The sequence below is a fragment of the Ambystoma mexicanum genome, chromosome 8 (genome assembly GCF_040938575.1).
Source record: "Ambystoma mexicanum isolate Mex_15411 chromosome 8, UKY_AmexF1_1, whole genome shotgun sequence".
Taxonomy (NCBI): domain Eukaryota; kingdom Metazoa; phylum Chordata; class Amphibia; order Caudata; family Ambystomatidae; genus Ambystoma; species Ambystoma mexicanum.
Window position 1 is genome coordinate 1,380,188,741 of NC_090929.1, and position 15,222 is coordinate 1,380,203,962.

At 45.2% G+C, this 15,222-nt stretch overlaps 1 protein-coding gene across 2 annotated transcripts in view; it reads right to left on the reverse strand.

The window, feature by feature from the left end:
• BCCIP (BRCA2 and CDKN1A interacting protein) overlaps nt 1-15,222 on the reverse strand; it is a 313,225-nt gene that overhangs the window by 258,520 nt on the left and 39,483 nt on the right. For both annotated transcript variants that reach the window (XM_069611493.1, XM_069611494.1), the window contains exon 2: nt 11,414-11,488. In XM_069611493.1, the coding sequence (XP_069467594.1) occupies nt 11,414-11,488 (75 nt within the window). The remainder of the gene's footprint in view (nt 1-11,413; nt 11,489-15,222) is intronic.

A 15,222-nucleotide genomic window follows, 5' to 3' on the forward strand; every position in this document is an offset into this window, starting at 1 on the left:
GCACCTTCAGTCTTGTCTTTGGTGAACTTTAGGAAAACTCCCCTAACAGTGATATTGTACAATGTGGGAGAGAAGGTGCTAAATAAGACGTAGTGAAATGATTATTTAAATCCACAATCTAATACTAGACAGTGGTGGGAATCCAACTTTACAACTGAGAAAATGTGAAGTCTTCTTGGTAAACAAATGGAACCTTGCCATGTCCTACTCAATGCTGACCCAGAATGATGTACTTTTTAAAATTCAAAACTATATTTGGTTTGCATGATTTTACACATTGTCTTTCTATGCAAATGCAGCTACTCTTAGACACGATTTCCAATATGACAACTAAAACAGCTTTCAAAAGAATGTATGTGCAGGACATGGAAACTGCGTTTTATCTCCTTTGCAAATCGCAGGTATATTATATAGAAGTTGCTTTTCTCTTGAAAAACATTGGTTCTTATGCCATTATAAATCTTTGTGACAATATTTTTCTATTGGGGAGGAAGCATAGCCCAGGGGCAACGAGTTTGACTTCAAAGAAGGTGTTAGGAAGAATTCTCATAAATGTGCTAATTCCCTTCACCTTAGAGACCCCCAGCAACTTTGCTAGATTTTGAGGACTTGATTTTTTTACCTGCAGAGAGTGCAAGCCTGTTTACCCCACTGTCTCATGTATTTTGAATGTGTTTTACTCTTGTGAATATTTTCATATGTGTCACACAGCACCATCAGTGCAGCGGCACAGGGAAACCTTTTCAGGCTTTCCCAAGGTTTAAATACCTTCTCTGGGATAAACTACTGTTTCCCAGAGAAAGTAAAGGGAAATTGACTTTACTAGTCTCTTCAAATTCCTAGACCCAGCACACCTTATCTTACAATAGAGTGCTGGACGGGTTACCTAATATCCCCTATGTCTAGATACTCATGTAGCAGTCATATGCTACCCTTTCCTCTCGAAATGGCGGGTGGAAGCGGTTTTACAATGAACTACCATGATTTTTCCCGACCGTGAACACCGGTAGCATTAAATCACGGGAGCCATATTTTTCAAGATGCCATCTGAGCCCCCTTTGTTTAAACAGGTCCCGGTCTTCTTTTTTCATCATTTCTTTTTGGAAAGGTCCTTCTAGAGTTTGTCTCCGCACACCAAACCAGGTGCGGTCCCTTTGTTCCTTCGCCTTTGGCGGGCTCCAGGACTGAAGACCGCCTCTGGCGTCCGAGTGTCTGGGGTGGGCAGAAAGTTGCTCGAAACTCCCTGTGCTTAGTCTCCTAGGAGACCCAAATGCACTCTGGCGTGATTGGCTGGCTGATGTCCGGCAAGGACAGCCACCCTGCTGGGCGAGTGACTGCTAGGCTGGAATGAATAAGAGAGAACTGAATAAAAGGTGAGTCTCTTGAATTGGAAGGCAGGGTCGACCACTGGAACGAAAGAACCGACGACGAGCTTGAAGAGGACAGCTGATGCAACTCCTGGGCCATTGGTTTCCCCAGTGAAGCCCTGCTGCAGGTCCGAGTCACTAAGTTTGCCTCGACAGAGAAGTCCTGCAAGGACAACTTCTCCCTTTGAGTTGGTGGAACCAATCAACTCCACACTAAGCCACCTGGATTCCATTCTCAGAGCGGGTTGTATTTTCCTCAGAGTGCTGCAGGAAACCGAATAATCAGGGTTAGGGACACCAGTTTGTGTGCTTTACTACAGCTACCGGAATTGAAGAAGATCTGCCAGCTTTGCGACCAGCCCCAGTGCAGGAGTCCCCCGATATCCTCCCTCTTGTCCCCACAACTGAGGCTCAGGAACAGCTAGATCTGCAGGAACTGCCAGGAATAGAAGTCTTCAGCTGCACCTTTTTCTTCATTTGTAAGGTACTGTGAAACGAGACAGAGTACTTAACCTCTCGCGGTGAAAGTGCTTGAAACTTTCCCAAATTGTAGGCCTAATCAGCTTGTCACCCAACATATGATTCTTTCTTTTACGAACCACTTCTGAGAACTTTGGCAAAGACCTTTCCGTTCTTCCATAACTGCTTTATCCTATACAAGACTTTAGCACATTGACTTTGGCTTGACCTAGTGCATTGAATATGAACTCAAAGTATTTGCACTGTCTAAGAGTAACTAATCTTTTTATTAACCAATGCCATTTTGCTCCTCCCTCAAAGTAGTTTAAATGCCTCAGAAACAGTGTAAAGTACTGAAGTATACTTGTGTGTAATACAGATTGCCTCCTTCTAGTGAATGTTTTATAATGACTGAAATAAAATAATAAGTGTTTTACCAATAAACCTTGAGTGTAAGAGTTTATTTGAATACTTGTGATTGTAGACCTCTGTGTAACATTACAGCTCACATTCCCCTCTTGAGACAAGCCTGGCTGCTCAGCAACGCTACCGAAACTGTGTAGCAGCCTTATACCAAAGGTTGGTTTGCTTACACCTGTAGTCCTAGTTGTGTGTAGTGGTCCCAAAGGGTACTGCATACAAACTCTGCCTAACAGCAAGACAATGCAGTGCAACACAGGTTTGAATCTTGAGCTTTGAAACCACATGCTGGTATTAAGCACATTATAAAAAGAACAATTATGTTATATATAATGTATTATGCAAACTTGTTCAATATAGCTGCAATGTTAACCTCGTTAACGATTAACAAACAGACAACTGGTTTAAGACCCACGGGCCATCTTGCCACTGCGCCTTAGGACTAGCTTAAAAAACGACCACCTAATTAAAAAGTACAAATGTATGCATCTCCATTGGGAACAGCCACTCTTATTGCATATGTTTTCAGAAGGAATAACTCAGTCACTTTTTCACAACATGCGTGTGATTTCTAAATACTGTTTATAGCGCGCAATTACTCACAAACTTCTAACAAACCACTTTCTTGTTCAGCTTTCTCGCTAGTGGAACCGCTAGAACTACAACTCCACATTGGCATATACTAGTTCTTCTAGGTCCATCATATAGATACGCAAGATTTGCAATATAGTTTGACGACATATGGTTTATATTCATCTACCATGCTCTCGAGGGATTATTTTTTCTCAGATTTCATTTTTTTTTCTCCTTTTTATGACAAGCCTATAGTATTATGTTCACTTTAGTCTCACGTAAACGAGTATCTCATTAGTGTTGAGTAGGACACCACTATATAGAACCCAGAATGTAACACGCTTCAAACAATGTTGCAATCAAGTGCAAAGCCTTCCGTTTAATCCACTTATGCTAACCAGATATTGTTTTCTTCTTTTCATGTTCATACTTTGACCGTTTATTATTCTTCTTTGACTACTGCACATTTTTTGAATAAACCATGAAAACAATATTTTTACTCGTAGGCAATGCTAGGTTGGGTTGTTTTTACAGGCACTATTTCCAAGCGTTGTACTTTTTCTTTCTATTAGAAAGGTTAGAACAATACATCTTCAACAGGTTTATAAAAAAATAAATGTATGTTTTTGTTTTATGGCGACTTACTTGCATTTCTCATTTTCATGTGTATAGTCACGAATGTTGTACCCACTTTTTCTATGCCTACATCAACACAAAAGTATGACTTCCTTTCTCCAGCACAAAACACGTGTAGACTGCTTTGTATATCTGTTATGGGGAATTTGTATAGCGTCTTTCACCATTGGTGTGATCTCAACGCGCTGTTAAAAGGTTGTATAAAACATTCACGAATTATTGTTATCCTGACCATTAAAAATTCCTTTAAAAAAGGAAAAAAACTGTCGGAAAGCATAGGTACAAAATCAGAATCATGGAAACTCAGTCACATAGAAAGTAACTATGAGCAAGCTCTAAAGATCACAGTAAACCATTGGAACAATTGACAATGTGCAAATAATTTGAGTATTTTGTGAACTTCCCCCACCCATCTGCATCACACAATCTTAAATTGAGAGCAACCAAAAATGTTTGAACAGTGTAGGTCAAAGCACTCAGTGTGGGGAGTCTGCAAAGATAGGCATAATAAGAGGGGTCAAAACCTTCATACTATGCGGCCTGTAATTAGAAATAACCATGATTTTCTCCCATGCCAAACATCTTCCTTTACACCAGCATGTGATCAGGGTGTGTCCCTCTGTTCTCCAGCAACGTGCCAGAAATGGTCTTGCAGCAGTGAGGAAAGTTGGAGGGCCCCGACGCATGATAAATTCCATCATGGACATCTCCCAAGACCATCACCACCAGGTTCATGGGAATCTGAATTCCAATGACCTTTTGTTTTCATCATTCCAGAATATCTATGTCAAGTATCGGCAGAAACCATCAGTGTTAGGACGCCGTAATTATCCGGCTTCCACGGCTCCCACGAGACCTAATACTTGTGGTTCTCGTATTTGCGACGAACGGTGGTTACAGTCCCTTTAAGACCCCGTCTGCCGGGAGCTTGGAAGTTGGCATGGAGACGATGGCGTCCTCTCACGTCTTTCAATTTTCCCCGTACACGTTGAAAGACGTATAGTGATCATGTGACTATTATTTAAGCCACGCCTGTACGTTTTGCCGGCGCTTCTGAATCTTGTATTCTAGCGGCTTGCTTTCTCTCGTATCCAGGTTCTTGTCCCTTTTGCCTTGTTTTCCTGTTTCTCGACCTCGGACTGCCTTCGGACCCGACTTGCTTACTCCTTTGTACTTTTGCTGCCAGTCCTGCTCATCGACCTCGGATCGTCCACGGACCTGCATTGCTTACTCCTTTGTACTTTTGCTGCCAGCCCTTCTCTTCGACCTCGGACCGTCCACGGACCTGCCCTGCTACTCATTTATACTGTCTCCCGCTTACCGTTTTTTCTCCTGCATTGGAACTCTGCACCATTGGCACACAGACTAGAGACTGCCTTTAATGTACCTTTAGGCGTCCTCATGCCGTCGGGTTAGATTTTGCTCTTTGGACATTCAGCTTGGATCTTCACCCTGTTCTTGCTTTGCCTTCATTCCTGGATCGATTTCCTGGTCCTTTAGTTTTGGGTTTGCCACTACCTTACCTCTTATTCCCTTCCTGGGGATATTCGGAGATTCTGAAGAACCGCACAGGTTAGTGGTCGGTTTCTATTTTGATGTCCGCATTTTTTGGCATAGAGTCGCATCTGTGTGATTATTGCTCCTATTGCAGCTGTCTGGGGGTCTTGCCTGTACACCTTGAGAAGACATCCCGTTCCAGTATCCTGTTCCATGCGGTTCTGGATTCTTCATTGGCATTCCATCTTTCCGCCAATCAATTGTTCTGGTTGTTCATTGTACTGACTAGTTCGGTAGATTGGCGAGAAGAATTCCTCGGCTACACTACGAGGGCAAGAGCGCTACTGACATATTCAGAAGCCTTCTATATAAATGGATGCCAATGAGTCTTTGCCAGCCATCATGCAATTGGTGGCGGATCTACGCAGTGAAATGGCTAATGCCCATGCTGCCACCGAAAGACGCATTGATGAGCTCCAGGCTGGTTTTCAGCCCACCGGTGCTGGGGCGCCTTCGCCCACTGTGGCATCGGGTTCTGGGCTATATCCTGCCCGTTCTGACACGGGGCCAGTGTACATGACTGCTCAGTTTCCCTTGGCTCCACCAGAGCGGTTTCTAGGTGACCCCAAGGCCTATCGAACCTTCCTTAACCAGTGTAGGTTGCACTTTCTATGTAGGCCAGCCTCGTTTCCAGATTCAACCACTAAAGCGGCCTTCTTATTGTCACACTTGGGTGGTACGGCGGCGGCATGGGCCAATCCACTATTGGAAGAGGGCAGTCACCTCTTGTACAATTGTGACGCGTTGATTGAGGCTATGAGTCAGGTTTTTGATACGCGGTATGCTACGCAAGCCACCGACTTACTGTTATTGGCCTTACAGCAGGGAACTTCTACCCTGTTGGCTTACTTAGCCAAGTTTAATCAATTGGTTGCCGAAACTAATTGGCCAGAGGAGAAGAAGGCATCCTTATTTTACAAAGGGTTGTCCGATTCCCTCAAAGATACTCTATCCACGGTACCGGTAATCCCTACAGCGTTCTCTGAATTGGTTGACTTGGTACTCCAAATTGACTCTAGACAAGCAGAGAGAAGGGGGGAACGGAGACCGCTTCCTCCTCTTACGACCGCCACGTCAAATCCTGCCACCGGGTCCTCAGAACCAATGCAAATCGGAGCATTGCGGGGACCGTTGTCAGCAGAAACAAGGGAACACAGGAAAAAGAACGGCCTTTGTTTCTATTGTGGGTCATCAGATCATTTACTATGATCATGTACTAGGAAACCTGTTAAGAAACAGGGAAACGCGAAAGCCCGGCAATAGAAGGGGTTCAGTTGCCGGGTGGTTCTTGCAGCAACCCCTTCATGTCTACACCTTACTGTTTATCCGTCACTCTTAATTCCACCTCCCTCGGTAGGCGGGTGATTCCAGTTGTTTTGGATTCAGGTGCCACGGGGAACTATATTGACGGTGATTATGCTCGAGAGCTGGGTATACAGATTGTTTCCAAAGACTGCCCCGAGGTCGTGAATTCGGTCGATGGCTCAACCCTGGTTTCTGGTCTAGTGACTGAGCGTACTGCTACTTTGGTCATGAGGACGGAATGTGGGCATACTGAAGAGATCTCCTTTGACCTGATTGCCGCCCCACAGCTTAAAGTTATCCTGGGGCTTCCTTGGTTGAAACTACACAACCCCGTGGTGGATTGGCAGTCGGGGGAAGTGAACTTCCTTTCAGAACATTGTGACCAGTTCTGTTTGACATCAGTTCAGAAAACCTCTAGCCCAAGCCATGCTCTCATGGATTCCGCCTCCACGATAGGGGCTGTTCTTAACACTCAATTGCCCTCAGATTATTGAGAATATCGGGATGTCTTTGACGCAAGTGGGGCAGAAATCCTTCCACCCCACAGGCCTTTTGATTGTCCTATAGAATTGGTTCCTGGGGCCAAGATACCATCTGGTAGGATTTATTCGTTAACACCCAAGGAGGATGTCATCCTTAAGGAATACATCGACAAATCCTTAAAATCCGGCTTCATTCGGCCTTCGCGTTCTCCGGCAGCTTCCCCTCTGTTTTTTGTTCCAAAGAAGGAGGGAGACCTTCGCCCTTGTATCGACTATCGGGCCTTGAATGCCGTTACGGTCAGGAACCAATACCCGATTCCTCTGATATCAGTCTTGCTTGATCAGCTCGGCCAAGGTCTTTTCCAAGTTAGACTTACGTGGAGCGTACAACCTTGTACCCATACGTGAAGGGGACGAATGGAAGACCGCCTTTAAAACTAAATACGGTCTATACGAATACACTGTAATGCCCTTCGGTCTAAGTAACGCCCCCGCCACTTTCCAGTTCTTCATAAATGAAGTCTTTCATGACATGTTGGATCAATATCTGATTGTTTATCTAGATGACATTCTGATTTACTCCCCCAACCATGAAACCCATGTTGTTCATGTCAGTAGAGTCCTACAACGTTTGCGGGACAATCATTTATATGCTAAACTGGAAAAGTGTCTCTTCCACGTACAAGAGGTCGAGTTCCTTGGCTTTAACATCACCAACAAAGGAGTCAAGATGAGCAGATCTAAGGTCTCTGCTATTCTGGATTGGCCGGTTCCCAACAATCTGAAGGCGTTGCAATCCTTTTTAGGTTTAGCAAACTTTTATCGACGTTTTGTTCAAGACTTTTCAGCCATTGTCTGTCCCCTTACGGCTCTGACTAGCTCTAAGAGATCTTTCCACTGGAATGGGGAGGCTCAACAGGCGTTTGATTCTCTGAAGTCTGCCTTCACCTCAGCACCGGTGCTCCAGCATCCGGACCCAACCCAACCGTTCATAGTCGAGGCTGATGCTTCGGATGTTGCTTTGGGTGCTATCCTGTCCCAACATTGCCCAGATGATGCAGGTTTATATCCAGTAGCCTTTCATTCCAGAAAGTTAACGCCTTATGAAAGGAATTATACTATCACGGAGCGCGAATTGTTGGCTATCAGGGACGCCTTCTTGGTTTGGAGGCATCATTTGTTGGGTTCTCAAGTGCCTGTTCAGGTGTTCACGGATCATAGGAATCTCTTGGCTCTTCACTCAGTGAAATGCACCACTGCACGGCATGCTCGTTGGCATGAATTCTTTTCAATGTTTGATTTCACTATTTCCTATCGTCCTGGTTCTCAGAATTCTAAAGCGGATGCTCTCTCTCGTCTACATGGACCCGCCAAATCCTCTCACGCCACTGGTGTACCTTTGTTACCCACTCAGGTGGTATGTGGTTGCTCTTTACGTCCGTCACTTAAGTCCTTTATACAGGAATGGCTTCGAAACGATCCGCCAGAAGTAGCCAAATACAGACTGGAGATCATAAATTCATTGCCCTATAACCAGGGTAAAATATTCCTGCCTACTCTAGGGACGCGACGTACTGCTATACAATGGTGTCACGATTCATCTCTGGCTGCTCATCCAGGTATTAGGAAGACGGTTGATCTGCTAAAAAGATGGTGTTGGTGGCCATCTTTATTGCAGGAGGTTACTGATTACATAAATACCTGTTCGGTTTGTGCTCAGTGTAAGACATCACATGGCAAACCCGTGGGTTTGTTACAACCTATGCCTCTTCCAGATCGCCCTTGGTCCTCCATTTCCAGGGATTTCGTTGTGGAACTACCTATGGTGGAAGGTTTTGATACTATTTGGGTGGTCATCGACTATTTTACCAAAATGGCACTATTTGTACCTTGTCAAGGGATTCCTACTGCTCCTAAACTGGCGGATCTCTTTCTGCGGAACGTGTTTAGGTTGTTCGGTCTTCCTTCTATAATCATCTCTGACCGCGGTCCTCAGTTTACTTCACGCTTTTGGAGAGCCTTGTCGGCTGCTTTAGGTATTGAAGCTCGATTTTCAAGTGCTTATCATCCTCAGACGGATGGGCAGACCGAACGTCTGAATGCTACTATGGAACAGTATATAAGATGTCTCATCTTTCAGCGTCAGGACGATTGGCTTTCGGTACAGTCTATGGCCGAATTTGCCTATAATAATTCTCTCCACACTGCTACACAGGTTTCTCCTTTCTTTGCCCTTTACGGACAACATCCACGTTCCTTGCCTCTTGCCCCTGAACTGCCGGCTCACAACCCTGCTGCCCTTGTCTGTGTTAGGGACATTTCCGGCACCCATGTCCAGGTTAAAAGACAGTTGTTGGAGGCTCAGAACAGGACCAAGTTTTATGCAGACCGGCATCGTACCCCCGCTCCGGTGTATCTCCCAGGCATGAACGTGTGGTTATCCACACGCAACTTACGCCTGCCTGGTCAGAGGAAGTTGCTCCCACGTTTTGTCGGGCCATATGCTATATCGCATGTCATTAACCCGGCAGTGGTGCGTTTGGTTCTCCCACGTTCGTGGAAACTTCACCCAGTATTCCACGTGTCTTTGATTAAACCATGCCGTCTTGATACCCGTCTTCCCTCCCATCCTCCGCCTGTCAGGGTTCGGGGTGCTGTGGAGTATGAGGTTTCAGCGATCTTGGACACCAAGGTTCGGAACGGTAAAAGACTCTACTATGTTGACTGGAAGGGTTATGGTCCGGAGGATCGCACCTGGGAACCATATGAGAACATACATGCCCCGGTTTTGTTGTCCCGTTTTTGGAAATCTCGGAGTGTGGGGGCCTCTTTGGGGAAGGAAACTGTCAAGTATCGGCAGAAACCATCAGTGTTAGGACGCCGTAATTATCCGGCTTCCACGAGACCTAATACTTGTGGTTCTCGTATTTGCCGACGAACGGTGGTTACGGTCCCTTTAAGACCCCGTCTGCCGGGAGCTTGGAAGTTGGCATGGAGACGATGGCGTCCTCTCACGTCTTTCACTTTTCCCCGTACACGTTGAAAGACGTATAGTGATCATGTGACTATTATTTAAGCCACGCCTGTACGTTTTGCCGGCGCTTCTGAATCTTGTATTCTAGCGGCTTGCTTTCTCTCGTATCCAGGTTCTTGTCCCTTTTGCCTCGTTTTCCTGTTTCTTGACCTCGGACTGCCTTCGGACCCGACTTGCTTACTCCTTTGTACTTTTGCTGCCAGTCCTGCTCATCGACCTCGGATCGTCCACGGACCTGCCCTGCTACTCATTTATACTGTCTCCCGCTTACCGTTTTTTCTCCTGCATTGGAACTCTGCACCATTGGTACACGGACTAGAGACTGCCTTTAATGTACCTTTAGGCGTCCTCGTGCCGTCGGGTTAGATTTTGCTCTTTGGACATTCAGCTTGGATCTTCACCCTGTTCTTGCTTTGCCTTCATTCCTGGATTGATTTCCTGGTCCTTTAGTTTTGGGTTTGCCACTACCTTACCTCTTATTCCCTTCCTGGGGATATTCGGAGATTCGGAGATTCTGAAGAACCGCACAGGTTAGTGGTTGGTTTCTATTTTGATGTCTGCATTTTTTGGCATAGAGTCGCATCTGTGTGATTATTGCTCCTATTGCAGCTGTCTGGGGGTCTTGCCTGTACACCTTGAGAAGACATCACGTTCCAGTATCCTGTTCCATGCGGTTCTGGATTCTTCATTGGCATTCCATCTTTCCGCCAATCAATTGTTCTGGTTGTTCATTGTACTGACTAGTTCGGTAGATTGGCGAGAAGAATTCCTCGGCTACACTACGAGGGCAAGAGCGCTACTGACAATCTAGGCCTGCGAACATGACCACCATAAATGTATTACGTTCCCTTCTCCTCCAACAAAATTGGAGTATGAAGTAATTTTGTGAGTACAGAAAGGGGCTACGGTCACTGTGTACATAGTTTATTTTGTTGGTGATGCCCCAGGAGGATGTGTGTCCCCTTAAGCATAGAAGCTCCAAGAACTCTTATTTTGCCAAGCCCTTCCATCTCCCATTTTTGCATTTAGGGGAGCTTTTCAGTGGTGTCTGGACTAATAATTTGAAGAGCCTTGAGCACCTTCCCTTTTCCATTTCATCTAGAAGTTTAAGTTACAACAATATCATCAGATGTGTTCCAGACGCCCAAACACAGTGTGGGCTACCAAACAGGAGATCCAGGAGCATTGGAATACTGGTTCAACTACTTTGAGCGTAGTTTTGCATTCCTCAAAAGTAAGTGAGACACCCCAGTTTCTGTGCTTCTCAGTATATATGCAATTATGCATAATGTAATCATATTGGGCATTCTGAGCTCTGTTGTACAGAGTGTTTTACCCAAAAATAGAGAAGATTCTTTCCCCAGTCTTTTTTTCTCTTGGGCTACAGCTTCCGCTGAAGCTATATTTAGAATAGTTTCTACGCCACAATCAGTGTACAGAATGGTAATTGATCAACAGCACAGAGCACAATGATAAACACTACAAAAATAAAGCAATGTCACATTAAACCCAATATTCACAATTGGAAAAGCAAAAAAAGTAAAACTATTCATGCAGTAAAAGGCTGGTTTGAGATGTACCTGATGTAGTAGTTTCTTTATCCCATTGTGGTCGCTGTCAGTAATTTCGTGTGCTTCAAAATCAACACTAACTTCCTGCATATCAAGAGAAATAAAAGGATTAAAGAAATGGCACTATCGTACTAACGTAAAATACAGGTTAAGAACAACTATTTGAGTAGCTAATGTATTCTACGCTACACGTTGCATATTTTTTGCTTGGTAAGGAAAAGAAGTACTTTTGGAGAAATTCAATTTACCAAAGGTTCTATGCTTGCAAAGCTGAGTTAAGAGGGAAATTTAAACAAATCTGCAATGTTTGGAGTGATTGTCAAATGGTCCCTTTTCACGGACAGAGCAGATTTTGGCCTGGCTCAGAGGGCGATTAGAAGGTATAGAGTTGAGTGAACTCATATCACAGAAGCAATGTACCAATAAGAGCTAAGCCATCAGCTTGGAGTTTGTTTGATTCACCTCCACGCATGGTATAAACTTTTGTGAAAATGGGTTCTTTTCTTGACTTTTATTTTTTATTTTTATTGCCATTTCTTATTATCACATTCAAAGCATGTCGTGTATAGCAGTGACAACATTACCAATAAATTAACCAACAAACAGCAACTGTCTATTCTCTGTGTGCAGTTTCGGTTCTTGTCGTGCACAAAATGGGGCAGGAATGGGGGAGGGAGAGAGGGGAAACATTGGCTCGAGGTGGGATGGACATTCGTTATGTTACAGAGCAATCTTGTAGTGTTAAGATCCCGGTTGCCAGTGGAAAGTACTCCTTCAAGGGGGTTTATCGTCCGAGGGATGGAATGCACTCCATGTCAGGGCCTTCCACGCATCAAACGACACACCGGCCCAGTCTGTGAATCTAGAGACACTGTCCTCCCAAGCCCTAGTCTCCGCCTCTACCCAGCGCTCCAGCTCCTTGTGCCATGCAGCGTATTGTGGACCTTTTGTATGCTTCCACGCCATTGCAATGGTTCTTTTGGTTAGTATGCATGCCAAGTCCATACATTTCACGACATGCTTCACCGTCGCTATTCTGGGATAAGTTCCTAATAGGCATTCTTTGGGAGTCGAACCATATCTAAGTATCCCAGCGTTCTTACAAGTCTGTTCCACCCTAGACCATAGGCATTGCACTTTTGGGCATTCCCAGAACATGTGCATTAGATCAGCCATCTCAGCTATGCACCATGTGCATTCGGGACAAGCCTGCTTGTTGAACATAGCCACTGTGTTTGGGGTCATGTATGTACGATATAACAAATTTGACTGGATCAATCGGAATCTAGTATTCCTTGACACCTCTTTGGGGGAACGCTAGGGCCCTCTCCCATTTCTTGTCTGTAACATCTATCCCCAGATCAGTCTCCCACCTTGATTTGAGGACATTACTCCTGGGATTGTGTTTGTCCATCAGCTGGCTATATATCCTAGAGAGCAGTTTCCAGTTGTCGCCACGATTGTATAATAGTGTCTCTGTAGGTTCCTCCGGCCACCCCTCCCATTTAGCTCTCGATACCATTTGGGCTCTCTGGTACCATAGGAATTGGCCCCCCGATAAGCCCTCTGTGGACTGGAGTGAGGCAAACTCCCTGAAGGTGCCGTCCTTGTATAGGTCCCCCCTATGTGTACACCCCTTGTCTTTCCCAGAGTCTAATGTTCGGTAGATCTGCACTGGTTATGTGCAAGTCTAAAAGCATCGGGATCTCAGGCGAGTATGGGTGTTCAAGGTGTAGGAGTGTTCTGGTTCTAATCCAAGCTCTCTTCCCTAGGGACACCATCATGGGCGTATTGCTTGGACTGTTTTGGGGGACCCAAATGAGTACTTTCAAACGTAGTGGGGCCACTAGATGTTGTAACAGTCCCGTTTCAGTAGGGGTATCATCCGACAGCCATCGGGCTACAAAACTAAGTTGCGCTGCAAGATAATACTTTTCTAGATCTGGAAGTTGTATACCCCCTTCTCTGCAGGTTAGGGTCAACGTGTTGAGAGCTAGCTTATGTCTACCAATTCCCCACAGGAACCCTCAAAGTAGTGCCTCAATTGAGCGGAAAAAAGGGGCTTTGATGTAGTAGCACACGTTCGGGAAATGATAGAGAAATCTTGGTAGTGCAATCATTTTAACTATTGATGCCGTGCCCATCATGGACAGAGGGAGTTTGGACCAAAATCTGGTGGATTTGCGTAGTGCCTTGACTGCAGCACCGGTGTTGTGCTTATGCATCAGTTCAGGTGTGTGCATATTATTAACTCCCAGGTATCTGAAAGAAACCGGCTGCCATTGGATCCCCACTCAGGTAAGGCCTTGGTGTTTCTACCTCTCAAACCTGCTAATGGGAACAGGCAGGACTTTTGTCTGCTGAACGAGACCCTGGAGTAATTGTCTAGTACTTCCAGTATGGTTGGCACATTCAGATGTGGGTCTTTTATGTATAGAAGTACATCATCCGCGTACAATGAAATGATGTGGTTCACCCCACACCCCCGTATTCCAGCATCAAAGAACTGCTTCCTGAAATAAATGGCGATTGGTCCTAGGCCCAGGATATAGAGCATGGTGGATAGTGGCCAGCCCTGCCTGGTACCTCTACATATATCCCAAGCTGCGGATTCAAGCTTCCTGGACTTCACTCTTGGCCTAGGCCTGGTGTAAAGTATTGTGACCCATCTGATGAATCCCTCCCCAAATCCGAATTCCCTCAGGGTTGCCAGCAGCCGCTCCCATTCAATGGAATCAAATGCCTTTATTGCGCCCAGCGATAACGCATAGGGACTGCCTTCTGGATCTAATTGGGCCATGATGTGTTGGAGCCTGCAGAGATTTGCTGTTGTGTTGCGGCCAGGCACAAAGCCATTTTGATCTGCATGCACCACTCCACCTATTTGTTTAGAGAGCATTTTGGCTAAGATCGTGGTCAGTATTTTAATGTCATAATTGAGCATTGCCAGTGGGCGATAGGAGTCACATTATGTTTCCTGGGTTTGAGTGTCCCAAGGTCATACGCTTCCTGGTACAAACGATGAAGAAGTGGCGTGAGAGTCGTCTCATATGTTTTGTAAAACTCCAGTGGGAGCCCGTCACTACCTGGGGTTATGTGAAAATTATTCCTTTGGACTCTTCCTATGCTGCCTCCTGGGAGAGGTTGAGACAGGCTTGGTCGGAGGAATGTTGGGGAGGGGAGGGTGGGTTGGGGGCCAATCACTGCTATGGAATGGGATTATTTGTTGCAAGTGGGGATAAGATCCAAGATCAGATCCAAGATTGACTTGAATCTGCAGTTCATCCCGTTTCGTCTGTATTGGACCCCATAAATTGGGTATGAGGAATAAGGAGTCTTGTCGGGGCTGTGGTCAAAAGGGTGGCACATTGTTACTTATGCTGTGGAATTGTTCTAGAGCTGGGAGAGGGGTTCTTGACAGACTGGATGCAATCTGGAGAATGGCATTTCCTAGATCCAACGTGTGCTGTGATACTGCTTGCGAAATCAGGAAGGTGAGATTTGGCAAGAAGTCATGGTGTGTGGATTGAGTTGTGGGGGGGGGTAGGGTGTGCGTGTGTCTTTTCCCTTTCAGATTCGATCTAAAATAAAATGGCATGGGCTTGGTGGTTTATGGTTGTCACATACCAAACGTTGTGGGAGAGTGAACGTGCAAATCCTTTTGATTTGTTGCTTATGGGGCCATCAGTTTGATACCCTGTAAAATGTACTTACTGTTTTTTTAAGCCTGTGATTTTGTTTACAGTTATGGTTTAATAATTATCAATTTTAAATCAGACTCTCATGAAGCAGGACTTTTGATTTAAAAAAAAAAAAGG